Source organism: Manacus vitellinus, unplaced genomic scaffold (genome assembly GCF_001715985.3).
Source record: "Manacus vitellinus isolate BGI_N305 unplaced genomic scaffold, ASM171598v3 scaffold_17_pilon, whole genome shotgun sequence".
NCBI classification, from domain to species: domain Eukaryota; kingdom Metazoa; phylum Chordata; class Aves; order Passeriformes; family Pipridae; genus Manacus; species Manacus vitellinus.
This window is the reverse complement of record NW_021939256.1, coordinates 12,491,886-12,519,527: the sequence shown is the minus strand read 5'-3', so window position 1 is coordinate 12,519,527 and position 27,642 is coordinate 12,491,886. Positions and strand designations below refer to the sequence as shown.

The window sequence follows — 27,642 nt, the reverse complement described above, 5'->3', positions numbered from 1 at the left end:
TGCTTATAATATTGATTCTTCTGAAGTTAATAATGCCTCTCTGTAAAGGAAAATATTTGATTTTACAGGGCTCCATAACATCACCACTTTTCTTTCTGTAAGTATTTTTACAATCTATTTCTAAATTACAGTTCTGGGTTTTGAGGTATCTTTATTATAATGGTTAGAAATTTGTGTCCTGTCAAATTTAAGTAAACTATCCTTAAAAGAAATTGACATATGGTTGAAGGAAACAATAACATCTTGAAATTTGATAGAGGTTTGGTGGATTCTAAATTACTGGTTTAAGCCAGTCTAGGTTGTTAGTAGCTAAAATCCACAACTATTTGAAGACTAACCATTCATTAGGAGCAATTTAAAAGTGCATCTGCCAGATCATGTGCAGCTGTATAAAATAATTTTACAAAATGTCTTGCAAGGAACTCTTATCCTAAATAAGAAACATTATTATTTAAGAAACAAACAAGCAAAACTAACCAAAAAAAGCACAACAATAGAAATCCAACCCAAAATGTAAAAAACGACTGAGTGAGATTGAAGAGATGAGGCTCTTGCTTGGATGGGATAACACTGAATTCAGGTTTGTGATCCAATAAATCGGGCAAGCAAGGGGATGAAAAAGGAGAGATGTGCAAGACGTAGCATAATTCCTTCCAGAATCTCTTTGGCAGTTAATGTGAAATGAATTTGGTCTTTGTGCTGTCCCTAATGCATTAGGCCTTCGCCCTTGCATTCTCAACAACGAAAGGAAGGCTGAATGGCCACTGTAATAGATCTCCATTACTGTCAATTTTCCCATATTTGATTGACTGTAACAGCTACTTCATGAAACCTGGATTTCCAGTTTACAACTTGAAATTAGATGGCATTTTTGTAGTAACATTTTTAATTGCTCATAAGATGCTTGACTGAAAGGAGACATATCAATATCAAATTTCATTTTGGGAATATAAAACAGAGAGAATGTATTCCTCAACATTAAGAAAATATTTAGTTAACAGCAGCCAATCACTACTAGTAACAGAGTTTGTATGCACAAGCTTCTTTTTTGTATAAACTATGTTCATGCCACCATTATCCAAAAAAGCCCTATTGAAATATTAATTTAGATAAGCAAAGACATCATAGTAAACAAGTGTGATAAACCCTTTTTTGCAGAGCCATCTTACTGTGTAGTCCTATAAAGGAAGGATTTTTATCTCAGTTAATCTTTAATTTTTATAAATCATTATTTGAGACCCCTGCAAACCCTGCAAGGATGGCTTGTCCTGGGCAGTCCCCTGGTCTTTATACCCTAGACTTAGAAATTCATTGCAGGGCTAAAGAGTTCCTTGTGCTTGAGATCTAAAAGACAATCCTTCTCATTGGGGAAGAGTTACTTCTGAAAAGAAAGAGATTCCTTAGCTCTTCTCCTAGGTCCATTTTTCCATCAGAGCAAAGAAACACATCTGAAACATAGCTGCCATAAGTTCAAAGTACGACCAAAATGGTGTGGTATATTACCAAAGCTAGAGGTATGTTTCCACTCAGGAAAAATATTCAAATGGTTTAAAATTCAAGAGGGTTGGGGAAATAACAGGCACTCTTTTTTTAATTTTTTTTTTCCTGTTAATGGAAGTGTTGCATGTAATTGTTTGGTGGTTTTTTTTTTTTTTCACCTTAAGATGGATTTGAATGAAGCAGAGAAAATGATTTCTAGAGCAGAAAATCTGTACAAACAGCCATATTTCTGGAACTTTCTGCATTCACTCCCTCGTCTTGAACTGAACAGCTTTTTTACAGAAGATGAGTTAGCTTCCATAGCAGAGTTTCTAAAGATTATTCAAAAGTGAGTACTTTTACGTTCTTGAAAGTCCTCCGTTTTAAAATTTTATTGGCAATTCTTGTTCTTCTCACTGGCTACTTAATAAAATAAACAACTTCCAGCATCCAAGTATTCATGAGATAAAAGAGGAACTTGATTGTAAGTTTATGGTTATTTCTTTTCTTCTTCAGCAACAGTATGCACAGACTACAGTAACCACTGGCTGCTGTGCTGAGTGAAGTTATGAATCTGTAAATACAATCTCGGTAGAAAATTCTCTACCCTGAGCCTCTAGCATGGAGAGAGTGACAAGAGGACAAAAGTGAAGGGTGTTCATGGTTATGGTGTTTGTCTTCCCATGCAACTGCTGGCATGTGGAGACCCTGGTTCCCGGAAAACATCTGGCTGTTGATGAAAAGTGGGGAATGAATTTTTGGTTTTGTGTCACTTGCATGCACAGCTTTTGCATCACTTATTAAACTATTTCTAGATTGACCCATGAGTCTTTATGCCTTCCGTTTATTTTCTTCCTGTCCTGTGGGAGAAGGGAGTAAATGAACAGCTGTGTAGGTGCTTGGCTACGTGAGTGATTAATACAAGGCAACTCAGATGTTTACATATGGATCTTTGTGCCTTGTTCATTTGGAGTTTTTTTAAGACTCTGGTGCCCTTCAATGACCAAATTTTCTATCACTAATGCAATTTGGAAAGCAAACCACAAACCCCAATGCTTACTTTGTGACTTGCTATCTTACATTCTTATCTAAGGTAGGATTTAGCCAGCAGAAAGGTTCCTAAATTTATATCTCCCATGTTCTGAGCTGTACCATGCTTACTGTGTCTCTCAGAGGTACATAAAAGAGACTTTTCACACCTATGTGACCAGGTTATTTTTTTTCTTTTTTTTTTTTTTTCCTCTCTTGAATATGTTGGAAACTGCTGAACCACTCTGGAAAACTGGATTCTTATTTGCATAATGAGAAAGGATAAGTCTGTAGGAAATAACTGGTAAATTTGACATAAACTTTAAGCAGTAAATTACAGCTACAGCTACATTAACAAAGAATGTGTTTCACAAATAAGTTGACTGAGACTGGAACTTGTAAGAAATTCAATAGATATACTTTTATCAATGCATTCTGTTATTGTGCTTTGTTTAACTTCTTGTGAGTATAAATGTTCTGTTGCTTTAAAAATACTTTTTTGTTTCCTTGCAGATTGACTGGAAGTAAAATCTAAGTATTCTGTGCTGATCCTGCCTTGTCGTAGGGATAACTGGGAGACTGTGGTGGTTTTGCTCCTATTTTTGCTGATATGCTCACATTTTCTCTCTCTCTCTCTTTTTTTAGAGGACATTAGACTCCTAGGAGACATTTCCTTAATGAAAGTTGAGTGAAACTCTAACTGTAAAATCTCATTTTGTGTTTTGTTCATGAAAAGTCTAATTTGATAAAACAACAGTGTTTTTTCAACAGTAAAAAAGTGGTTTATTTTTCACTTGCTTGAAGGCCATCTCTTTCTAGCAAGTCCTTTCAGGTTTTTTGGTTGTATAGAGAGATTGATTTTTGTTTTATTTTTCTCTTTCAGTACCTTAGCATCATTGAAGGATTTAGCTATGATGCCGTTAGGCCAAAATTTCTATGAAGTGGTGAAAATAGCACTGAATTTAACTGTTGCATCAGTACAAGATAGGAGCTTAGAAGGTAAGACATTTGCTGAAGATTTTCTTTGAAGTATCTAGTTAGCATGCTGGGAATATGCAAAATTAGTAACTGTCAGATCCTCTGCTCAGTTTCTGGTGTCTAAGAACTGTACTAGCTCATTTCTTTATTGATCTGCTTTTAAAGGGCTAATAACTAAATTTTATCAGACTCTGGCAACTATTTGATAAACAAAGCACATTAGTCTAGTACATCATGTTTAGAATGGTCTTTCAGTGGTGAATTTCAGAGAAAAAATTAATCAATACAAAGGACAATTTCTTCCATTTGATAGAGAGATAGCATCTTGTTTTGGACATGCATGTTAAGCATTATGACTGGCTTACTTTAAACTTCATTCTTCTGTTCTCATAACTTCTGCTCTCAGCTGAAGGGCTACATATCTCCATCTGCTGCTTCACTATGGGAGATGAGTTTAATTGGAGAAGGTAGGCTGGCCCCAGGACAACTCCTCAAGAAAAGGTCAGGAACAAGTTTCACTGGCAAACTGGAGCACACAATTAGATTCTAGGTGCAGCTGTGTTCTCAGCATTGAAGGTCAGGCTAAGAGTAATATGCTGTCTAAATCCCACTTCACCTGCCAAAACAAAGGCTGAAGTGGTATAAGGTAGATGTGCTGGAGCCCTTGCACAGAGGATGAACTTGAATTCTCTGGGATTTCTGGTATTGCCCTGGTGCTCTCCTTCTTGGCAAAGATTCATATCCAGTCCATACATACACATTTGCATGACTATGTGCAGTTTAGAATGGCACCCTGCCGAGTCTGCTGGCAGTCACTGTGCAAGGACATCTCACCATCATCATATCAACTATTGAAATACCATCAGATCAAGTGACCTTACCACTAGTGCAATCACGGATTTTATCCTAGTGAAATTGGTGTTCAGATACATGCTTTCTGCCCCCAAGCCACTGAAAAACTGGGAACGTGGTACTTGAATCTCATCAAGTATGAATCATCAAGAAACAACATGAACAAAAAGAAGGAATTATGTAAATAGAAGGTTTCCTTTCTTTCAGGTTTTCAATACAATCTTTCTTTTGGAGATGTTTTGTGGAATCCACTTGCGGTGAAAGCAGAACTTGAATCCAGGTTTGGTTTTGACGGTCCTCATGTTGAGAAGCTGCTAAGTTATACAGCACAATTAACAAAGGTAAATTGGTTGAAAATTTTGGTGTCCTTCTCTTTAATATTTTGTTTTATTTGTACCCTAAAGGGGTTTTACATGCCTTTCAGAAGCTGTGGTCATATCTTAGATTTATGAAGCAACTACAAGACTGTTAAGTATTCTGGCTTCATTCCCATCAAAAGAAATGTATTTAGCTTCAGCTGAAATTTCTGCACATGAAGATGCTGATAGGTCTAGTTGTTTACATTGATTAATTTATACTTCTCTAAAGTCACAACTGAGTATGGCAGAGTCCCAGGTTTATTACCCAATCCTGTAGAGAATTCTGAGGGTTGCTCCACTAAGCTTTCAAACCAAATTCTAGATTTGAATCTACCAGGATTACCTTGGCTAGTTGCATTTTTCGTCTGGTTTGCTGAACAAAGAATACCTGTGTCTTCTGTGCGTAAATTAAAGCATATCAAAAATCTTTTCTTCTCAGTTGTGCAGTCTTGATATGAATATACTTGACTGAATTGTCTCAGTGGGAATTAATCAAGAAGCTTTATCTGCTTATTGCTCAGTGGGCCTTAATCAAATATACTGGTTATGTATCAAACTTAGAAGAAAATCTCTTTCCTCAGAGAGGAGTTTCTAACCTATCTTCTAGACTAAAGTGAACTGTTGTGGTAGTCTGATTTTTGAACTGCAGAAATCTTGAAACTTCTTTTGCAATTCTACTTAAGTCCGCAGTTTTTTCTAGTAAAACATGTTAATATTTATGTGAAATCTGTTTGTTCTTTGCAAGATAGAGCTTAGTTATATTCCAAAAGAGCTTATTGTAAAAATAGTAGATTTAAACAAAAGAATAAATTATAAAAATTCCTTGACTTTTGAATGGCCTTTAAATGAAATATCAGTGATGGTTTATTTGATCAACTGAACTGAATTCAACTGCAGCTTGGTAGCCATGACTGACTGTGAAATTCCAGGCTACTCACTTACTAACTATTTAAGCTAATATCTTAATATTTTGTCCTTGTGTTAGAGCATTGAAGACCATCAAAAAGTATGAAGGGAAAGGTGGAAGTCTGGATAATGTCTGTTTCGAGCACTTCAATTCTGCATCTAATGCCCCATTTTGTTTGGTGTCAAAACATCCGTGAAAATTTTTATAAATTCTCTGGTCAAAATTGAAAGGAGTTAGGATGAAGTACCTCAGAATGACAATGATAATAATAATTAAAATGTATGGAACTATTTTTGTATGCTTTAATAATATTTATATGATTTGGAATAATAAATATCACAGAATTTAAAAATCAGTCCATGGGGGAAAAATTCTGATCTCTTGGCCACTCTGTTGAAACTTCAATTTAAAACTACTCTGCTGCATGTAGTCTTTGGTTGAGATGTATCATTGTACTAAATGCTTTTTATATCCATAATTTTTATATTTGTAAAGTTGTTCCAATATAGTTATTCTACTGTAGGTGTACTGTATTGTGGTCAAGTTAGTTCAGCACCAGTCTGCAAATTACTGTAGAAGTAGCAACACTGGTGTAGCTACATGGTGAAATTTTTGCTGTGCACCTCCTCATTCTGCCTATTTTATGGGGCCGCTGGTATTTTGTACAACAGTTTGCTGCATGTGGAGTACTTTGAAGTATATGCCCCCAGAATATGAGGGGGCTTTGTTCTCACTGAAGAAGGCTATGTGATATTCTTATTTTTGCTAGATAAGTAAATTGATAGCAGAGATAACACTCAGCAGCTCTCTTGAGATACTCATTAATTTCATATGTCCCTGCCAGATTCCCACAGGAGAGACACTGGAGCAGTTTGTATGCTCTGCTCTGTCCAGTGTGCCAGAAGATGAAGCAAACAAAGAGAATAATGGACAGGGCTGCATTTCTGCACGGCATGAGGCCAAACTGTATCTTGTTCACGCTGTCAGCAAGCTCAGACTTTATACACAGGTACATTTTAATAAGATAATAGATTGAATCTGTAATTTTTGCATGTAGGCTGTCAGCAGTAACTTAGTTAAAAGATCTGTTATTTTCATGAATTCTCATCATCTTGCTAATACGATGAAGTAATCCTTATAAAGAATCATTACAGTGGAAGTATAATCTATCACCGTGTGTCCACTTAAATCAAATTTTCTCATTAACTGAGATTCAGGTTTGCAATCTTACAGGGAATATAGTGAAATATACTGCACTGCAGAGACCTGTCAGAGGGAAGATCTGTCCCACCTGAGACTGAATGTTGGGCAAAACTAAAAGATGACTGGAGGCCTCCACTTATAATTAATGAATAATTAATTTATGTTTAATTCCCCTTCACTAGCTCTGGCAACAGAGGCAAAAGAAGGTTGAAAGAGATGAAAGCAAACCTCCACTACAGCATTCTGATCTAGCAGAACAGCTTGGCATACAGTCTCTATAATGACATGCGTGTAGTTGCATGGAGGAAAAGATAAAACACCCAGATGTTTCCTAAGGAAAACACCTAGTTGCCTTAACATTGATGTTTGTTTTTATACTAAAATATGGGGCTTTTTTCCATCTCTTTGTGAGATGGACCCCAAAAAATGTTAGGGTTGCTGGCTTCCATTGTGTTGGCAGTATAGGCAGAATTCTGGTATGGGAAGCCTGAGACTGTGGAGGTCAGCTTTTGATTGGTTTCAGTCTCAGGCCATCTTTTTACAGTTCTTGGGTCTTTGGACAGGGACACCAATACATAGGAGGTTAGTTCTCTGTATGAACAAGCATTGCCAATTTGCAGGTCAGTCAAAACTGTACTGAAAATCAGCCTTCATAAGGTCAGTCATTTCAGAGTCTAGAGGGTTGTTAGGGAGAAATTTTACTGTCACTGTTAATTGTGTGATTTTTTTAAAAGACATGCAAATTCTGTGTACTGTATGAATAGGAAAGCTTTGATTCTGTAACTAGGTGTTCTATTTTGCATTCAATCTGCCAGATAATTGAGCAATGGCTTAGCAGCAGCAGTCTCCCTCAGAATCTCCTTTTGGAACTTAGAAGACTCATAGCTGATTTAGTATCTCAGTTTCTAGATGAAAGGGAAGCCAGGAAACTTTTTTCAGTCATAAATACCCTGATCCAGCAATGGAATGAGAAATCAGATGCCTACTTTTCAGAAGGATATACTGCATCTCATGATTGGTAAGTTATACTTATCTTTCTGCAACTTGTTTTATGAAGTTCAGATCAACCTGAATATTCATTTTCACATTGCATTTAATTAATTTCTGTTTTGTGGTGTTATTTTTTATTCTGTAATTCAAAACCTCATATACAGTCAAATAATTGTGCTAATGCTTACACATTCTGAAAAAAAGAAATTAAGTCTGTGCTTCAGAGTACAGCTACTTACAGGTTCAGCAGAGGACCTGGCTACTACACGATCAGGACTCAAAGGAATCAGCATTTGGGTATTTTGAATTAGGACCTGAATTCTTTATCTTGTTCTGCAAACAAAGTTTAATTCCCATAAAGAGTTGCTGTGGCTCAGTAATGCTTCTTATGTACAGCAAGTCCAGTGCATCTGAAACATTTTGGATTTTTATTGTAGAAGTCAAACTCATGTTAATTGTGTAGAAGATCTTGTAGCAGAAACCTGCTACAGAATTTTAAACACTTAGCATTAATTGTATGTATGTAGTTTCCAATCTCATCTAGGGCACCCTGAGGCTGTGGTTTCTTTTGATGTTTTTAAACTTTTCTTACTATTCCAAGTTCTCCATTTGGTTTATCACTCAAGGCAAATGTAAGCAGTTTATATGAAGATATGGCTGTAAGTTCTATACTTAGAATGATACGTTTTGTCAAACTATTAAAATATTCCTGATGCGGAAGGTTCTACAGAGGACTTGAGTTGTTGGTGAAAGGAGTTAATATTTGTCAGAATTGGCAAGCCTCAAGAAAGGTATACAGCACAGCACAGGATCTGATACTTTCCTCTTTCTAAATGCATGCTGGATGACTTGCATTGCTTCTGGGAGCTATAATGTTGGCCTCAATTTGCCATTGCCTGTAATAACTCTACTTGTTCATATAAAGCACTACCACTGGAGGACATATGATTCATGCTATACAAATCAACATCTGAGGATAAATCTGAAAGATACAATCCATTATATACTGATAAGAGAGAGATTGCAGTCAAGTAATTCAATAATTTAGTAGTGCATTTTGGAATTTAGTTCTTATTTATAGAAGGAAACTGCTGTTGTAATGAAACTACAAAGTAGATGATATAGTGACTGCACAAGAAAAAAACCATATTTTTTCAGCAGTTTTACCTTTTTGCTTGCACTGCACAATGTTTTTGTGCTTTACCTCTTTGACTGCAGAGTCCTGAATCTGGAGAGAAAGAAAATATATTTAAGGATAAGGTATCTTTAACTTTGAGACCCTTGCATTGGAAGGCTGTTTTTCACTGTGCACCTCCTCTTGACCAATCTTACAGAGCTAGTAAATGGTTTTTCTTCTGATAAATACACAGACATAATGGAAATGTCCGTTGGAGCATTCTAATTTTCACTATGATTTCATGGTTGGGGGGTTTTTTGGTAGGTATTAAAATAGCATTCTTCAGGTATCAACCAGACAGTAGGAATATTTTAGCATTCAATAATTGTGGGAAAACAAAAAATTCTTCAGAATTCATAGAAAATCAGAGGTTTTGATCAATTACATTGATATATTCCTTTCTGTAAAATAATTAGTCTGTGGAACATAAAAGCTTTACTCTTTTCAGCAGTTGAAAATGTGACATACTCAAGGTGTTTGACTCTTTGTGACTCACAAACTTGATTATAATTACTGGTAAATGCACATTTCCTTAACCTAGCTGCCTACATTCAGGTTTTGATTTGAATGAAGTTGTGAGTTTTCAGTGAGTTTTTTCACGTTTTTGAAAACCAAAGCAATTGTCAATTTGTACTATTTCAGATTTTGTGGTGGTTAATTTGTGACTGCTATTTAAATTATATTTGGAATTTCTTCAGGTTAAATAAAGAGCCCTAGATTCAAAAATTATAAATTATATATATAACCAATTCCTGTCTGTCTATTAGGTAACTAACAAGAAAAAAACTTATGGTTAATTTTTCAGGACTTTGACATCTTTCAAAGAGTTTTTGAAGAGAGAAGAAAACTTAAGGATTTCTGGTGAAAAGGAAACAGATCATCTTTTTCATCTTGTAGAAGCCATAGAAGAAATTATAATGTTTGATTCCTCAGCTTCTTCAAACCAGTCTCTAATTGAAAACGCCTTGAATAATATAATAATATGGATGAAAAATTTTGCTCAGGGGGAGGAATCTGTCACCAATTTCTCACTTGCAGTTGCTGAACTCCATAATGAGCTACAAAAAGAATTCCAGCCTCTTCAGAGGTTCTGGTCAAAAAAGAAGACAGAAGTTTTATGGCATATAGTTGAAATTTTCTTCTCTGAACTTGGTTCTAGTCTTTCTCATATGAGTCAAGTGGAAGAGGAGGAGGTAATTGAGAACTTATCTAGAATTATATCTTCCATTGCAGAAAATAAAATCCATAGTAGAAGTATGGTGTTGCTACAAAATGTCCTGACTGACTGGTCAGAGTTAAATGTTACTACTTTGAACCATTTAAAACATTTAAGTGAAAACTTCCTAAGAAATCTCTATGAAGTTGGATCATTGTCTAGTGATCATGTCAATGTGTCTTTCACCACAGTTCCTGGATTGAGTAATACCTCCTCTTTATTTCTCTCAAATGCAACTTTTATGTCTAAGATACAAGAATTAGGAGATATTGTGCATGATTTCCTCAAAAACGTCCAGAAGTTAAACAATACTAATGTGGCCTCACTTGTTCCAATAATTTTCTCTCTGTATCAGAATGATGAACTGGTCTTAAATATTCATAACAATAGCACTCTGTTAACATTTCTTTATGAGACTTCAAAAAATATGTTATCTTTTCAAGTATGGCATGATTTCCAAAATAAGGATCTAGTTTTTGATTTTCTGTCTGAAACTTTTGACCTTCTCTGGAACCTCACCAGTAAGTCTCTGTGTGAAAAGTTACTATTATTTTACAACTACACAGAGTTTCAGGCCCAGTTTGTTGCACAGAATGGAAAAAAAGAGATGCGAGTGGTCTATGGCACTCTGAGCAGCCTTAAAATTTTATTTATAGATGAAGAGCTCCGAACAGCGGCCTTTTGTTATTTGGCTGAGTTTCTTGATATCTCTCAAGAATGCCTGGTCAATAATGGGTGCACTGATTTTTATCTAGCAAATATTACTTCTGCAGATCATTCAGCAGAGGTTTATGACTTACTTCTGCTTCCATTGGACAGTGTCCTGTCTAATCTAACAAACTTGGGAGATAACATAAGTGTGCTATCTGCTTTGCACTGCACTTTTACATGGCTTCAAATGTGGACAGAGATTTTTGAAGAAGCATCTAAAATCTTAAATTTGAATTCAACCTTTTTTGTGTGTCTAAGAAATGATTTGGCAAATCTCTCCCAAAGTCTTCTAAATGCAACTCATGACCAGCTATGCAATAATACAGCTATAGATATTCTTGAGTCTACAAGAGAAGCAATGAAGATATTAAAAGTTGTATTTCAAGAAGGTGGTAATTTAAATGACTGGAAAGATTTTGAGGCTTTCCTTGCTAGTCTTCAAAATGTATTTAACAATGCATTTGATGTCACAAGCTTGCTTAAAGGCAACAGTTTAGAAAGTGTTTTAGAAATGATGGGAGTCGTGATAACTGAATTGCAGAAATCTATACTGAAGGTTGTTAATGGAGAGTTTTTGAATTCTTGGCTTGATATTTTTATCTCAGGAGAATCTGAGGGTGAAGATAAGGGTGTGGGTGTATTTTCCATTGGAAATTCCCTTTCTACTATTCTCAAGCTCTCACAAAAGGAACTTGAAATTATTCTTACTGAGATAAATGACACAACTGCTTTTTTAAAAAGTGTACCTCGAGACAAATATATAGTTTGTATCAGCATTTTCCAGAATATTACCAAACTAATTTTGAACAGTGGTCTGAAAAACGTAAGCTATTTGCAAACAAATTTTTCACCTCATCTTAATTCCTTTCTAAACTTCTATAGTACAGTGGATGAAGCAGAGGATTGTAACAGATGGATACATGGATTAAGTAATCTCAGTGAAAAATACAAGTCATCTTCCCACCTTGAAAGTGCAAAACATATTTTATTTCTTCTGCAATCTCTGGGAAACACTGAGACAGATGCTAAGCTAATGAATGTGATGGACTTTGTTAATTTCATTTTTAATTTGATACTTCCTGAATGTTCCCTATCCCGTTCTGATGTTATTTGTGTAAATGTTTATTTCAATGTCATAGCACAACCTTTAAAATTTATTCTCCCTGATTTTTATGTAAAAGATGAAATTAATAGACTTGAATTTATTTTTAGACTTTTAAATAAATCTGGGGGGCAAATGCAAATGGTTATCAGGGATTTAGCGGGGCACTCGTATATGTCAAATAAGACTGATTTTAGTCAGTCAATCCATGGATTTAACAGTACTTTGAGAATGCTCCTTAATCCTTTTCATCGCATTCAGCATTTATCAGTGGAACTTTTGTCAGAAATTCAAACTCTTCTGAAAAATAGAACTTCTGAAGTTCAAGAAAACAACTTCTCTCATTCAGACATTGAGATTGAACCTTTCTTACATGAGAAAAATATCAATTTGGTGATGGAGTTCTTTCAAAATGTGATTAGAAAACTTGACTCAAACTTGCAGAGTGAACACAAAACATTTCCGCAGAAACTGGTAGAAACAGCAGCTCTAAATATTGAACTGGTAAGAAAGGCACTTAAAATTTTCAAGTCTCTCACTTTTACTGACTTTCCATTAAGAGATGAAAAGGACTTTCTAAAGCATATGGTAGCCTTGGTGCAAAACATGAGAAACATGGATGTTGAGTTCCTGACAAGTAGATTCAAACAAGTCCAGAGGAATATAGATAGTTTCTTTAAAAATATCAAACCTTTTTATATTGAGAACTCTGAGTTAGGAACTTTAACAGACTGGTGGGATGCATTTGAGAACATTTCCTGTCATTTGAACCTGACTGGCTTATGGCAAATAACACAATTTTTTGAACAGGATGAGCTCTATGATGTAGAAGATGTGTTCAACCTCTTCTTTGATGTCATCAGCCTTATGGAAAGATTAGCCCATGGAAACACTACAGAAGCACTACCTGAAATATATGCTTTCATACTGACTCAGGAAGAAAAAATGCCAATGTTTACTGATGAGGAGTTCTCTAATCAAGTAGAAGGTCTTCTAATGTTATTGGAGTCACTGGCAGACATATCTGATAAACCTGCAGAGGTCTCTGACTGTTTTTCTGCAGCATTCTGCTGGACTCTGACAACAGCAGCACCTCAGAATGATCCCACTGTCAAACCTTGTGACTTTGTGCATAGCAATTCTTCTCTTAGTTATAATGCAGTCATTGAAGTCATTAAGGAGCTTAAACTCATCACTCTGGAGGACAGTTTCTCTTGCTCTAGGGAAGACTTTCTGATGGATATTTCTCTCAATCTGACTTGCTTTTTTCATCAGATCAAAGAATGGAACTCTATTCTTTTGAAGTTTTCTGAGGTCCATCATTTAAATGGCTCAGTTCTCAAAGAGCTGCTAGATTTTTGGAACGAGCTATCCCTTTATGCTGTGCCACTGCATGTGAATAATACATATACAATCAATTGTTCCTCCACACCAAAGAGCCAAGTAGCTTTACAAATCATTGAAATACTGGGCAGTGTTTCAGTGGTAGAAATGGAGATGGCCAAAGATCTTCTGGAACATCTTTATGGTGGCCTAAGTTGGAACAGACATTCAAGAACATCACTTAAGAGTGTTCTTACTAATGTTAAGAATATGACCAGTGAAGTTTCTCGACTCCTGAATACAGATGCTGTCATTTCTTTTCTTTCTGTAATTCAGCCTCTAATGACACTGTCATCTGTTGGAAACCAGACATACTCAATGCTCATGATAATATCTGCTTTAAATGAAAATAGCAATATATCTGATAACTTTGAGAACTTCTGGTTTCCTCTAGTTACAAGCATAGAAAATTTATTGGTGAATTTTAGTGTTAAACAGTTACTTGTGGTGGTAGACCAAGGGTTTCAATTACTAAAGTTAGCGACTGGACAGTCCTCTTCAGTGGCTCCTGATGTTTTAATACAGTGGTTTAAGACATCATCTGTAGATGCTATATTAAGAAATTTTGAAGATATGCAAGGCATTGTGAAGAGCTTTCTATGCGAGTGTAACAATAAAAATTATACTAAAATAATACATGCTCTAATTCTCCTTATGACTAATGAAAGTTCATCAAATGACCTACTGCTGGCTGTCAAAGACATTATTCACTTTCTGGAACTTTTCCAAAATAAGTCTAAGGAAGACTACACTGGTACGTTGTTTGGTGACGGTCATCTCAGTGGAGAAAAACTGAATCATAGTCACTCTGCTACTTCAGTTTTGCTAAACGGTCTCCTTCATATGATTGCTGATCTTGCTGGTATAAAAGAAGAAGCCTCGCATACAAACAATACTGAGCTTCAGATAGTTGACTTCATTGACTCATTTTTTTATAACGCACAATATGGAGAAGCTTCTACTCACTCCCAAAACAGAACTCTGGAGATCATGCAAGAGATTTTGCAAGTGATATTTCAGTCTACTGCAGAGCATGACAGGAACAAAATAAGACTATTACTAAAGGATTTGCATAAGGATTTAATGGCAGAAATGAGGTGAGAGTTTTCTACGTACTCATTTTCACAAGTGCACTGACGACAGAAGGGCTCTCTGTTTATGAACAGCTCAGTCAAAACTTTTATTAAGTTAATTACTGTTTCATTTCAGATTTTTGCCAACTTATATTGTTGAGGCCTTTAGAATTATTATAAAAGCAAATATTTGAAGATACTTGTATTTTCAAATTCTTACAGGTCTGAATATTGAACCCACAGTTATTGGTGGGCAACAGCCATTTTTGGCTATGGTACTAAATATTAAGGAATGCTTGGAACTAATGCTTTGTGGTGTGTGAGTTCTTTTTTTTTTTTTTCCTATATCCAAATGTACGTATGTGAAATTTCTTCAGCTTAAATTTGTTGGTGTCTTATGCTATGGTTACAGTGTAAGTTGTTCAGTTTAACAAATGCAGTTTCTGAAAAAATCTTGAACCCAAATAATTTTTTGTCTGATTACTCAGATCAAATGCAATCCAGCAGCAGAGGAAACTCTTCTTCGGGAAAATGTTTACTGACACTTATATGAAAGTGCTCTTTGATTGGAGTTGCTGCATTTGAACAATACTGAATGAGCCCACAAGATGATTGCTCCACACAGCTCTAGGGTGTCTTGCTGATGGAGCTACTGGTCTATTGACATAGACCAGCTGAGAAATGGCATACTGAAGTTGATGCATGGCTCTAATGCGGTATTGGGACCTTTATGGTTGATTTTATGCAAATATGTGAAACCAGTGGTCAGCAGGGCCAGGTATTAGCCAAATCTGTTGAAAAATCAAAAGCAAATACTAGAAAAGTGGTTTATTTTCCCCACGTGATGATTATCAGAGTTTTGTATATTCTGCTCTTTGCCTTTAAGTCAGCGTATTCTGTGAGTTCTCAGTATTTCTGAAGTTATTACAATTTTGCTCACTTTGCAAAGATACTCTCTAGCACTCCTAAGGTATTTTTTTAATGTGGAAATATTATGTTCTGTTTTTGAAATAGCTTGGACAAATGTGATAGTATTGAAACCCTTAAGTGGTTCATTGAACTGTGCAGTTGTGCACAGTCACCTGTTGAAAATTTTCTGTGGTACTCTTGTTATGAAAATAATATTTTCTTATTAATGTTTCTACAGAGCATCTAAAATCTGCAAGATTCTTCAGGAACATTTATACCCTGATAGTGTTCTACTATTGCAGAAATTGCAGTTTACCATTTTGAGTATTCTCAAAATCTTTTCAGGTTGGTTACCCAGTAGTGACTCCGTAGGTCACCATATGTGTTAGTGCTGTAAAGTTAAGGTTTTACTTTAAGCAAACTTGTGTACAAATAAGTTAATTTGGGTGATGCCAAGAAAGGTAAGCATATTGATGTCTGGAGATTAAACCAACAAAGGCACATGAAAAAAATTGATGCAGATCAAACAAAGGGATGATTTCTTTCTGGAGTGTTCATGCTGATTCAAATCTCTGTGGAAGCAGGAGGTCTTGCTGCTCCTCTTCAGCTAGTGAGCAGAGTCAAGTCACAGGGTTTTTTTTTAATGAGCCAGAGTTGCTGCAAGGCAGCATGTAGCTGACAGTAAGGAAAAATGGGGCAAGTATTTAAAGGAAGTAACACCTCCCACTTCTGGCCATGTTGAACCAGTGAATTGGCTACCTGTAGCTGAATGACTTTCTCTTCAACATATTGTTCAATTTTAACGTTTTATTCCTTATGTATAGACCCCCAAGTCTTGCACTTTAAGAAAGGCTCTATATTGACCTGAGAATTGTTTCATATCATATTTTCTTTGGAAAACAAAAGCCTGTGCTTTTCAAACATCACATTTTAACTAGCCATACCCACAATTGCTTGTAATGTTTTATGCCCAATTAATTTCCAAAAAACCCATAAAATGTGATTATGTGATTGTCACCCAGTTCTGACTGTCTTCTCCACTCTCCTGTGACTGATGTAGTTTCAAAGAGTAAAACAGTGTGATGTTGTGAATAGGTGATACTGAAAGTACTTGGGTTCTGTATCTGACCTCTGAAGAGCAGCCTATTGAGAGAACCGAGATTCAGCAACTACATTCTTGTAATTTTTATTTCAATACTCTGGTCATTAGAGTGTTTCATAATGTTTCATTTGTTACAGAAAACATTGAAACCTAATGAGAAAAGATGAAAACTGCTTGACTTGGTTTGATTTGCTGAGTTATACTGTATTACTTCTATGAGCAAGGTCAAGATTTCCTTGTTTTGGAAGCAGTGGGGAATGTTTATTATTCTTCCTACTTGACTTATGAACCAAACATAAGGGAAAAGACCCCAACCCACATGGCTGAAAAAACTAACTCAGTCCTGGTTATAAATCAGAATTCAGCAGTCAAGCCAAATTCCTTCACTGCTACTCCATTTACAAACCCACTACAGACAGGGAAATGGAGCTTTTTTCCAAGGACATGGGGGCTGCAATATTGGGTAGAAACTGCCTCCATGGATGATCAGGTGATAAATTTCCCTATAGGGATTCATTATCCCTAGATATGGAAAATGTCCATGTAATGCTGTTTCTCTCTCCTTGCAGTTAGGGTTTGAAAGTTACTGTGCACTGAAGGGTTAGTAACATCCTAATGTCTCTATGGGGAAACAGGATCAGGGGAGCCTGACTGAGGAGAAGGTGGACGCGTTTGATATACTCAGTTTCTCACAGTTATGCTCACAAAGACCAAATATGAAATTTTTTTCTCTAGTTCTGTAGCAAGTATTGATGTTCTTATTATTGACCAGGAAAGTGTAATGGAGAAGAGTAATTGAAATTGAATCAAATCAGCCTTTCTTGCCCTCTACAATGATACCTAAATTTAGCTAGACGTATTTCTTTATGCCTTTAACTCATCAGATTTTCTTTGCTTTTAAAAACTTTGTTGGCTAACTTTTGAGTCCAGCATTTTTATGAGGTTTTTAACTGATTAAACCTGGACATTTTCTCTTACAGAAGAACCAGTTGTCTTTGGCAACATTTTCTGTGTCATTACAAAGTGTAAAGATGGATTACCAAGTCACTTGCTCCCTGCTATCATTGAAGGGATCACTGTGGTTCAAGATCATTATCAGGTTTGAGTGGTTCCCACACCTACCAGTGTGCTTTACAACATGCATTAAACTCTGGAAACTAATGGGAGTTTCCTTTTTTCCCACACTCTGAATGACAAGTCCCCTTGGTGACTATAGAAAGCTGAGGTTTGTATGGGTATAGCTCTGATGATTTTGATAGTGATATTCAGGAGAAATTCCTTAAGTAAACAATGGTGAACTTTGCAAGCTGTAAGTGTGACTAAAATTATTAGAATTCCTACAACTAGAATAACTGGATTGTAAATCAATATCAAACAGCAGCTCATTTTTAATTTCTTTAAATGAATTAGAGTACATTTATACTTTTAAATCTTCACAGGAACAGTTGTGAAATCAAACTAGATACGAATACACTTCTTAGACAGATTAATTCCAGATAAAATAGTAGTTGTGATTACCAGTTGGGGTCAGTCTGTTTTTCTTTTCTTTTCTACATGAAACTACCAGCTGGAGAAAGTAATATTTGACATATAGAAACTCATCCAAAGCTGGAAGCAGGTCTTTTGATAGCACACACATACCCAATACTGAAGTCATGCTTTTTAGTATAGAATTTGCCTTCTTTTTATGAAATAGCTCTGCTACTTCATTCACCTGGACACTTTGCTGATATGAACACCAACGTTTTAAAACAAACAGATGACAAGAGGTATCATTAATATGTCAAAGTAGAATTTTGAGGACCAAATGCGTTTCTGTAGTCACTACCATTCTATGACCTACTCCTGCAAATATTAAAACAGCCTTGCAAAATCAAAAACATGCATATTCCGGTGAAAATATAAAAGTGCATATTAGACAGAGCATAATGCATGAAAAATTTTGGATATGAGTATCCAGATATTTCGGTTTGTTGAATGGAAACTGATGTTCAAAACAATTTTTTGGGAAAAAGATAAAAATTGTCAACCTAAAATAAATAAATAAAAAAAGAAAAAAGAAAGAAAAGCTTATTTCATTTTGAAATAAATTTGAAATTAAAATGTTTGCATTTATAGTAGTGGAATAATCTCCTTGACAGGCTAGTTCCAATTCCCAATTTGGCTGTTTCCAAAATTCAAATATTTGAAAATTCCTTGGTTCTTGAAAACTTCTCACCCTCTTTCAATTGCTCATACAATCAGTAAGAGAGTATTACTTTACCCATATTCTCATTTGAAAATCTGTATCATCTAGTTGCCAAGAGCTGCTACTTCAAGCAATAACACAATCTCATGAATTTACTAACTGTATGACCACTGTGTTTTGCAGGATGTTGAAAGATTGTGGCCTACTGTCAACAAGGGGGATTGCAAGAGTATGGCATATATAAACCAAAAACTTTCCCATACTTTGGAGACCTTCCAGGAAGCCTTGCAGAATACCAGAAATGACAGCTGTGAATGTCAGCTAGTTTTGGGGAACATACAGAGACAACTGCAAATGTAAAACTTTTTACATTTTGGTACCCCAAACAGTTCTGTATTTTTAGCAATGTTATTCTGTACACATCTGTGTTCTAAATTATGTAATTGCAGGAGAAATATTGTCATTTTAAACTTTGTTCATTTGACTGAAAATTGAGTGGATAAAATGTACAAATTATTTAAGTAAATTATAAAAACTCTGAATATTTCTAAAAGCCCTTTAATTTTTGCTGAGCACTTGCAGAAAATCTTGCTGCTTCATCAGGTAAATGCTTTGAATCGCAACTAAGAAAGTTTTCAGTTTCCTATGACTTGAGTTAGGTCAAAATTTTGATATCTAAATTTTTTGTTTAAAGCTGTTTTGATATGGCTTGTCCTCTCAGTAGCTGGATATCTTTTTGCAAAACAGAAGCATTCACATCAGTTCAGCAGTTCAAACAGTCAGAAATGTGGGATGGTGTTTGTAAACTGATGAGATTAAACTCCAAATAACTCCTGATATTTTCTATTCACTTGAAGAAAAATAGTAAATGAATGAATAAAACTGCCACTACAGAGTATTTCAAACTTGCTATCGCCTAGAACTGGTCATTGTTATAATTGTTGCTATACTAGTTTGGCTGTTGGGTTGTTTTCATAAAGAGCTTGAATTGTGTCTGTGAATTACAGTAATAATACAAAAGAACTTGAGCTTAGATGCTGCTCTAAGCCATGGACTAATGTCCAGTTTTTGAAGAATAAATAATATCTGATGTGTGCATACTCTTTCTTACTTAAATTATAATTAGATAGACTTTATTCATCCTGAACTTCAGTGATTTGTATCTCTAGGTTTTAAAAATGTGTGTTCAGTAAGAAACCTGGAGGTGAGACATTGCTAAATCTGTCCTTCTACATAAACTACTGTTTGCTAAAGCACTTAGCCATTATGGGAAGACCCTACATTTGCAGTCTCATCTAGTCACAGAATATAAATAATCCCTGCACCATATAAATACAGTGTGGGAAGGTTTGTAGAGGTGCTAGTGTGTGCACATAGAGAATAATGTGACCTTTTTGCCTCATTTAGTGGCCATTTCACTATTCACGTTAGTCTTTATGCATAGAAATACCGATGACTTTGTTCTGATAACTTGTGAAATTAAGCCTATCATTTCAGGTTGGCTGAAAATTTGGAGCTACAATTGTCAGAAAATCCAGCAGCTGCTCTTCTCAGTAATTTAAATCTTTTGAATGGTGGGTTCCAGTTTTCTTCACTTTTTTGTAAACTACTGTTATGAAATTTTGTAGGACAATAACTGTTTCTTCTTCAAAATTCAAAGGTACACTGCCTATGTAGACCACTGACGTAATGCGATATATTTTCATTGTACACATGTACCCATACATGCACCTTGAGTTGGCACAGGACAGCATAGTACATTCAGCTAGAACATTTCCAGTAAGATGTAGGGATTAATTAGAAAGAAGACTTAAATTAGTGAAAGGAGAAAACCAGAGTGGACTAAAAGCTGTTATACTAATTTCAGACATTTTTGTAGTACAGGGATGTGGGATAACAAGTGCTTTTGTAGAATAACGCAAACAGATGCAGAAGCCCTTTAAGTCTGACAGAAGAGTGACCTTTAAATTTGAAGTGAATTACATGATATGAAGTTTTTGTCCTTTACCACTGTTCACAGTAAATTCAATGAAAAGGATACAATCTGTGAGAAATCTAATTAAGCAGATTTGTACTTTTGGCACTATTTCCCTTTTCTTCCAGATGTGAAAGTCAAAGAGTATGTGCAGAATCTTACTCAGCTGAGGCTTGACATTGGTTCTTCTGTCAATATTTCAGAAGAAACTGTCAATACCATCTTGGAAGCCAGTGTCTCTCATTCAAAGGTAAAAGATCAAAAAAAGGTGTCAGATTAATAGGTCAACCTATAGCCTGATGCGCCAGCTGAAACAAAGCAAGCCATATTGTTTGTGTGGAATCTTATATTTTCACTTATCATTTCTATGTGGAATATCTATGAGAATTTTAGGACTTAAAAATAATAATGTGATGCATTAAGAGATCAATTTATATTAGCACTTGTCTTCTGGTCCAAATGGCAGTGCTTCATTACTTTCAGCAGTGTTTTACCCCCTTGTACTGATACAGAAATTTAGCTTTGCTGTGTTGGTATTGTAGAAAAGATGGGGATTTCTGAAGATATCATTTGGTATCTTACCATCTCTACTCCTTGCAGTAGGGGGTTGTCTTCTGCATTTTTTTTTATTTCTTTGTGTGTTCCTCACTCTTCTTACACTATATTACCAGTATCTTACTTTACTTTCACTTTATCTGTTGTCTCTTGAGTATTGTAAGTTTTCTGAGTGTAAGACTGTGTGTTATCATTGCTGTTTTCTGTGATCCCTGTGATCAGTAGAAATCATGAAAAATACCACCTACTTAACAGGTTCTCTCTCTGGTTAGTGTTTGCATGACTGGTAAGAGTTGTGGGTGCATTTGGTGTAAACTCTTCAGGTCAATCAAGCAGCCACGGGGTGTCAGTGATGCTCCACTTGCAGAAACAGTCACAAGTCTTTTCATGAAAAGTGCAGCTATTAAAAAGGCAGTTCAGACCATCATAACTACTTATAGATGATTTGTTCTTCTGCTTCTCTGGCATTGTGACTGCCTTTATTGTTAGCTTGTTATTGTGATACCAGTAAATGATAATGAGAGAAGTCATCTGAAAGCAATTCAGTTAAATGGGATTCGGTGCACCTTTGATCCTTTGAAATAATAATGCTAATTGACTGAAATGTCAAATTACTTTCCATCCTTACTTTTTGCCAGTCATATGGAGCTTAGATATATACACGTCTCACATTCACATATTTATACAGAATTTTTTTTTGCTTAAGAATTTAAATCCTCCCCCCGTCCAACTGGAGCATTAAAATGTCTGTGTTTCCTACTGATTATGCAAGCTGCACAAGTACTTTTTAAAACCATAATTTAGGCATGCCTGTTATGTTTATGGTCTATATAGCCACTGTCTGATAGCCCTAATGATAGCTGCAGGCCCATTGTAGTCCTGTATTTCTGTGATTGTATACTGTACTGTGCTTGCCTCTGTAATGGTAAGAGTAAGCCTGAGAATTATTTGTGCTTGTTTCATTTACCCATAATTTGTGCCACAAAACTGTATGCTGGCCATGCTCATTGACATGTGATTAAGTGATTTGAAATAGCTCAACACCTATAAGCTGAAGACTATAAGCATTCATTTACTGACTATAAGAGTTTGGATTAGGTCTGGTACTCACAAAGCTGGAAGGAAAGTTCAGAGAAACTTACCCTAGTGGATAAAACTCAGAATGGGTTACAGCTGCACTGAAATGGTGATATTCATGTGGGGCACGAGGAAATAAATTTCAAATTGTATCATGCTCAATTTTCCTCCACAGAAAGAAGTCCAGACCAGTATATTCATATACCATTCCTTGTATGCACACACAAAAAGTGAATATTTAAATATATAGGAAATCCTGTAGAATCACAAGGGCAAAATTCTGTTCTGGAACAAAATTTGAAAAGTCAAATTATGAGTTGGAAAACAAAATATTTATAGAAATTAAAGAGTTAAATTGCATATCCTGACCAATTTTGGCTCCTAATTGGATTTTCTTGCAGATTCTCTCCCTTGCTGGGTACTCCCTTGTTGGGTATTGTTACCAGCAACAGATGCATTCAGTGGAGGCAGTAGAGGTGGGTTCTGTCCTAGGTAGACAATGGAGCCCTATATGTTGACTCTTATAGTCTCCTAAAAAAATTTGTAAGTTTTCTGGGCTTGTCAAGATTGGGTAGCTAAGAACTCCTGAGATATCTGGACTACAAGCACTTGTCTTTTGATGTGACATTTTTGTAGGAAGAAACAAACCATCATTATCCAAGGTTTTACTCTAGTCTCACCTGAGGTCTGCCTAGTCATTTATTTGTCCCTTCACCCACTATGAAATGACATTTTAAAGGACTGTTTAAGTGAGAAATGTGAGCTGACTCAGAGTGAACATTGCGCCATACAGGCATCACCAAGTGTTAATTTTGTGTGTCCTTTGAAATAAGGAAGTACCACATTGTTTGCTTTTAGTGATTCATAACACTTGGATTTTGATCTTTAGAGGTTGCTGTAACAAAGGTGTATATCTGCTAGAAGGAGTGTGTTCAACATTGTAAATATGCCTGCTTATGGAATGAATGCTCATAGAATGAATGATCTATCTGTGAACAAATGAAAGTAAATCTTTGTAAGAAATACATTTCATCTTCTTATATGTACTTAGAGTATAAAGTGAGAACACACCAATCTGATATAAAGCTGTATAGTTTATTATTTCAGGTCTGTTGGTGACTGCAAATAGTCATGTTACTGTGACAAAAATTTTCACCTTATTGACTATAAAAAAAGATGGTGCAGTTCAGGGAGAAAAAAATTTAATACACATACATTCTGATAGGTTTTTTATAGTGCCTTTGTGGTAGCTTTAACTGGAAGATGTGATGAAGAAGTACTTAGCCTGCTGCTAAAGCTGCCTGAAAACAGTAAAACTTCCCTGGTAGTGGAAGAATTATGTTCCTTACCAGCACTGGACTTGTATACCATGTTTGTACTGATTATACAGAATTTAAACTTACGTCACATCATTTACAAGGTAAGATGGAAAAAACCCATTTGATTCCTATGTTTTTCTTCTGAAGGTGGTGTAAAGAACACAGGTAGACAGATTGATAATTCTATTATTTCTTCAGATGTTCTTTCTCTGTGGAATTAAACAGTGGACATATGGCGTTTTTTGTCTTCATTTAGCTCCACAGAACAAACACAGTTGAAGAATGGGGTTGATAGATGCTACTGCATTCCATTTCATGCTTCCTCAGAAAGATTATCGCTTGGGAGTTAGTTATGAAAGCTTTACAGAAAATATAGGAAGTCAAAGACATAGTTTTATTACTCTTTAGCAGAGTTTGCACTTCATGCAATTAGTCACTTCTTTATGTGTAAGTGTGGGAGACTGAACTGGCATCATGGGAATTATAACAACCATAAAAGCTCAAATCACAAGAATGACAAAATTATTTTTTAGGAAGAATTCACAGCACTAAGTATGCAAAACTCTGTAGCATGCCTGTATTATATGTAGATAATATGTAGAAGTGTAGATAATCTGCAATCTGGTGTGGGTATTCAGTGAGATAATGTTTTTACTTATAAGAGCAAAATTATTGAATGTGATTTCTGATAGTTAAAAAACATTAATTTCAATTATTATGGGGTATTGATTGACAGAACATAAAGTGTTGTAAGTATGGATACCTGAAATGAAATTATAACATCAGGAGAAAGAATATTTTGTTCTAAAGCCAGGTTATATTCTGGATGCTGCATGCTTGGTAAAACAGGTCAACTACAGACTTTTAAAATCAAGACCACTTCCCAGAATAGGTAAAGATACCAGAGATAAAAGAAAAGATTTCTACTTCCTGAATTATCTGCAAACCTAGAGGGAAAAAAAAAAAAGAAGAAAAGAAACCAGTGCTTATTCTGATGGGTATTTGTACTAAACCCTATTGAAACAAGGAATTCCTAGCAAAGAATAAACAACGTTGTCAGCTCATCCTAAATTATAATGGAAATTCTGCTAATTTTTTGGCTGAATAAGATTTTTCTACAGTTTCTCCTTTTTTTTAAACTGTGTAAAAGCAGGTGAAGGCTGAGATGAAAATTAAGCACAGACATTATAATAGCAAGTCCAATAAAGGTGCATAAAGTAATCAGAAGATGCAACTGAAAGCATGTGATGAGATGATAGTATTTTTAGTATTTTGCATAGACAGGTAACAATGAATTGTTTTGTGTTATTGTATCAGCTAAATAAACCACAAAAGCAAAGGGAATAGAGAGAAAATCCATAATGCCAAAATTTGCATGGTGGAAACAGCAAAAAGCCAATTGAACTTAGGTCAAGTAGGGAATGAAGTGCATGCAATCATTTTGGGTATGAAAAATGCAAAGGCAGGAGAAGTGCGAAATGAAAGTTAGTTGCTTTAGGAGTCATATTACACAATAAAAGTGGTTGCTAGACTTAATTTAACTTACAAATTATTTTTGAAACATTACATTCCTGCATTGAACATCTTTAACCTGGTAAAAGAAAAGTTCTCATTTACACTGAATTCCAAGGGGACAGAATGTTGCAGATCCCATTAGCATCTTGGGTTGGAGAGCTCTCTTCAGCCTGGCAAGTGTAAACATGTTCTCTGAATTTTAATTCATGATTTGTCATAGGCCACTTCTAACATTACCAGGGAACTTTTCTTCAGCTTAATTTGAGAGTGACTGGGAGTTATAATAAAAGGAGTTTTGTTAAACATGGTTTGTAGGAATATTATATAGTCAGTTTTAGAAAAAAGGTAAATAATTTTGAATGTTTCATTGAAAGCTTAAAATTTGTTTCTAATGGGAATTTATGGCTGTGATTTTTTTCCTTCTTATCCAAGATCCAGATACCACCTGAGATAGGCAGTGTGCTAAATATGCTACTGGATGTGGTTTCTAGTATCAGCTCACTTCTTGATAAAGTCCACCATGTCATGAAAAAGCTTCCAGTGTTCCTCCAAGGAATTAAAAATATTGGTGTACTTGACATCTCTGCATTGCAGCAGGTATGTGTATGATTTCAATATGCCAAATTAATTCCCATTATGAGGTGCTTACTTAGGGATATATGCTTAGTAAGGAGGCACAATAATAGAAATGGTATCCCAGAAAGTTGGGAACTTAGAGAAGAGAGTCCACTGACCCTAGGAAGATTCACTTGGTCTCTTTCAAGCACTCTGGTTGTTGTATGGCCAGTCTTTGTGAGTGAAGATTTGGGAAAGGTCATTAGCTCTTTGAGCCTGCGCAGTGGATTTTTTAGGTGAGACACAGTGTGCGCTGAACTGAGCCCACCCTTTAATCCTGAGGTTCATCTGCTGGGGCTGAGCAATCTTGGACAGTGGCAGTGAGGTCCTCAGGATGTAGGTTTGTTTAGAGTGACCTTCTCTTAGATGGATGGCCTTACAGGGCTGATGAACTCCATCTGCCTGGGGGAGTTTTTCCCTGACTGAGAATCAAACCTGGGTCGCAGTGGTGAGAGTGCTGCAACCTAACCACTAGACCACCAGGGGCCCCCCAGTACTCTGGTAATTCTGAGACTATTGATGTGTTGTTTCTGTCATCTCTTTTTCTGTTAACTTATGAGATCATAGGCTAAGTTACTACAGTGTTAGTCTACCGATTAACAATACTATGTATTATCTGTGATTTGGAGATAGCCACGCCTTTTCTGCTAATGCTGTATTTTTTTTTATGAGGAGACCATTATAAGTTTATAAGAAATAACTTTGCTTTTTTAAAGGATAAGATTTTAAGATAGCACGTGCAGTTCTTTTATTTACCATGTGTTTCTGTTTGAGTCATGTGAGGGGTTTGTGTGATAGTTCTGCTCAACATTCAAAAAAAAGGGACATGAGGTGTGAGTGAGGATATTTTCTTTGTCCCTGCTTTTAAGGGCAGTTGCTGTATGCACATCTACACAGCTAGCAAAGTGGTGAGCCTAGTATTAAATAAATCAGAAAAAGGATTTCTATTTCTAAGCAGGTTCCATAGGAAGATCTGCTGACCCCTATGACATTACCTTATGGGTTTACTATCCTGTGTGGAAACTTGAGGATTGAATCTGGTTCTAAAATTGCAAACCTCTAAAAGATCCCTCAGTGGTAAACCGAGCAATCATGTTTATTACTACAGTACAGAGTAAACACTGCCTTAAGGACTATTTTCCTTAGTGATATGAATCTTTTTGAAGATCTTCTAATCTGTGTGATAGAGACATGTTGAAAAATGTTTTTCTAGTGCATATTAGTTTTAGTTTTGAGTCTCTCTTTCTGGGGCAGCTCTTTGGCTGTCACACTGAATGGCGACTTTCATCGGATCTTTTCTGCTTTCCTGAAACTAGTTCTGTTTGTGTCAGACTTTCTTTCCAACAAATGAAATATTCCTTTCAGACTTAAATTCCAAAGTTGCTTATTTGATAGAAGAATGTTCTCAAAAGGGTTTAAAAAAATTTGCAAAGAAACAAATGGAACAGCAGAGGGCCATCTACTCACAGTTGTAAACTTTGCTTCATGGCCATCCCCACTATCCTGTAATATACCATAGATTTAACCTTGGAGTGATAATTTGAGAATGTGTTAAATTCTACTCCTTAAATACTGTTTGTCTTTAAGGATCTTCACTTTAAAACTTAGTGCATATCTTGCTCTGTTGAACATCAGAACCAGATATCCATTATTTCCTGGAGCATTATGCCACTCATTCTTGAGTATAAATGATTTTTCTACTTTTCAAATAGTGCCATCTAAATTTGATAGGCTTCTGAAAAACTGTTTAATTAAATCATCAATTTTGCTGTTTTCCTTGTGATTCTGTCAATTTCAGGACAATAAAGACTTTGTTCTCCTTATGTTTTTTCCCAGAATTGAGAATATCTATTTGTCTGCATTTGATTCCTTTAGTCCTTCTGATTCATCAAATTTTGAATTATCTTCAACCTCCTCGTAGTTTTCCA

General features: G+C 35.6%; 1 protein-coding gene across 1 annotated transcript in view; it reads left to right on the top strand.

Moving 5' to 3' along the window:
• ABCA13 (ATP binding cassette subfamily A member 13) overlaps nt 1-27,642 on the top strand; it is a 165,809-nt gene that overhangs the window by 14,879 nt on the left and 123,288 nt on the right. The window contains exons 5-19 of the mRNA XM_018069995.3: nt 69-97; nt 1,665-1,828; nt 3,392-3,507; nt 4,546-4,679; nt 6,449-6,613; nt 7,623-7,825; nt 9,780-11,724; nt 12,265-14,483; nt 15,607-15,713; nt 17,451-17,569; nt 18,842-19,014; nt 20,287-20,318; nt 20,762-20,883; nt 23,491-23,685; nt 25,532-25,696. Of these exons, the coding sequence (XP_017925484.2) occupies nt 69-97; nt 1,665-1,828; nt 3,392-3,507; nt 4,546-4,679; nt 6,449-6,613; nt 7,623-7,825; nt 9,780-11,724; nt 12,265-14,483; nt 15,607-15,713; nt 17,451-17,569; nt 18,842-19,014; nt 20,287-20,318; nt 20,762-20,883; nt 23,491-23,685; nt 25,532-25,696 (5,888 nt within the window). The remainder of the gene's footprint in view (nt 1-68; nt 98-1,664; nt 1,829-3,391; nt 3,508-4,545; nt 4,680-6,448; nt 6,614-7,622; nt 7,826-9,779; nt 11,725-12,264; nt 14,484-15,606; nt 15,714-17,450; nt 17,570-18,841; nt 19,015-20,286; nt 20,319-20,761; nt 20,884-23,490; nt 23,686-25,531; nt 25,697-27,642) is intronic.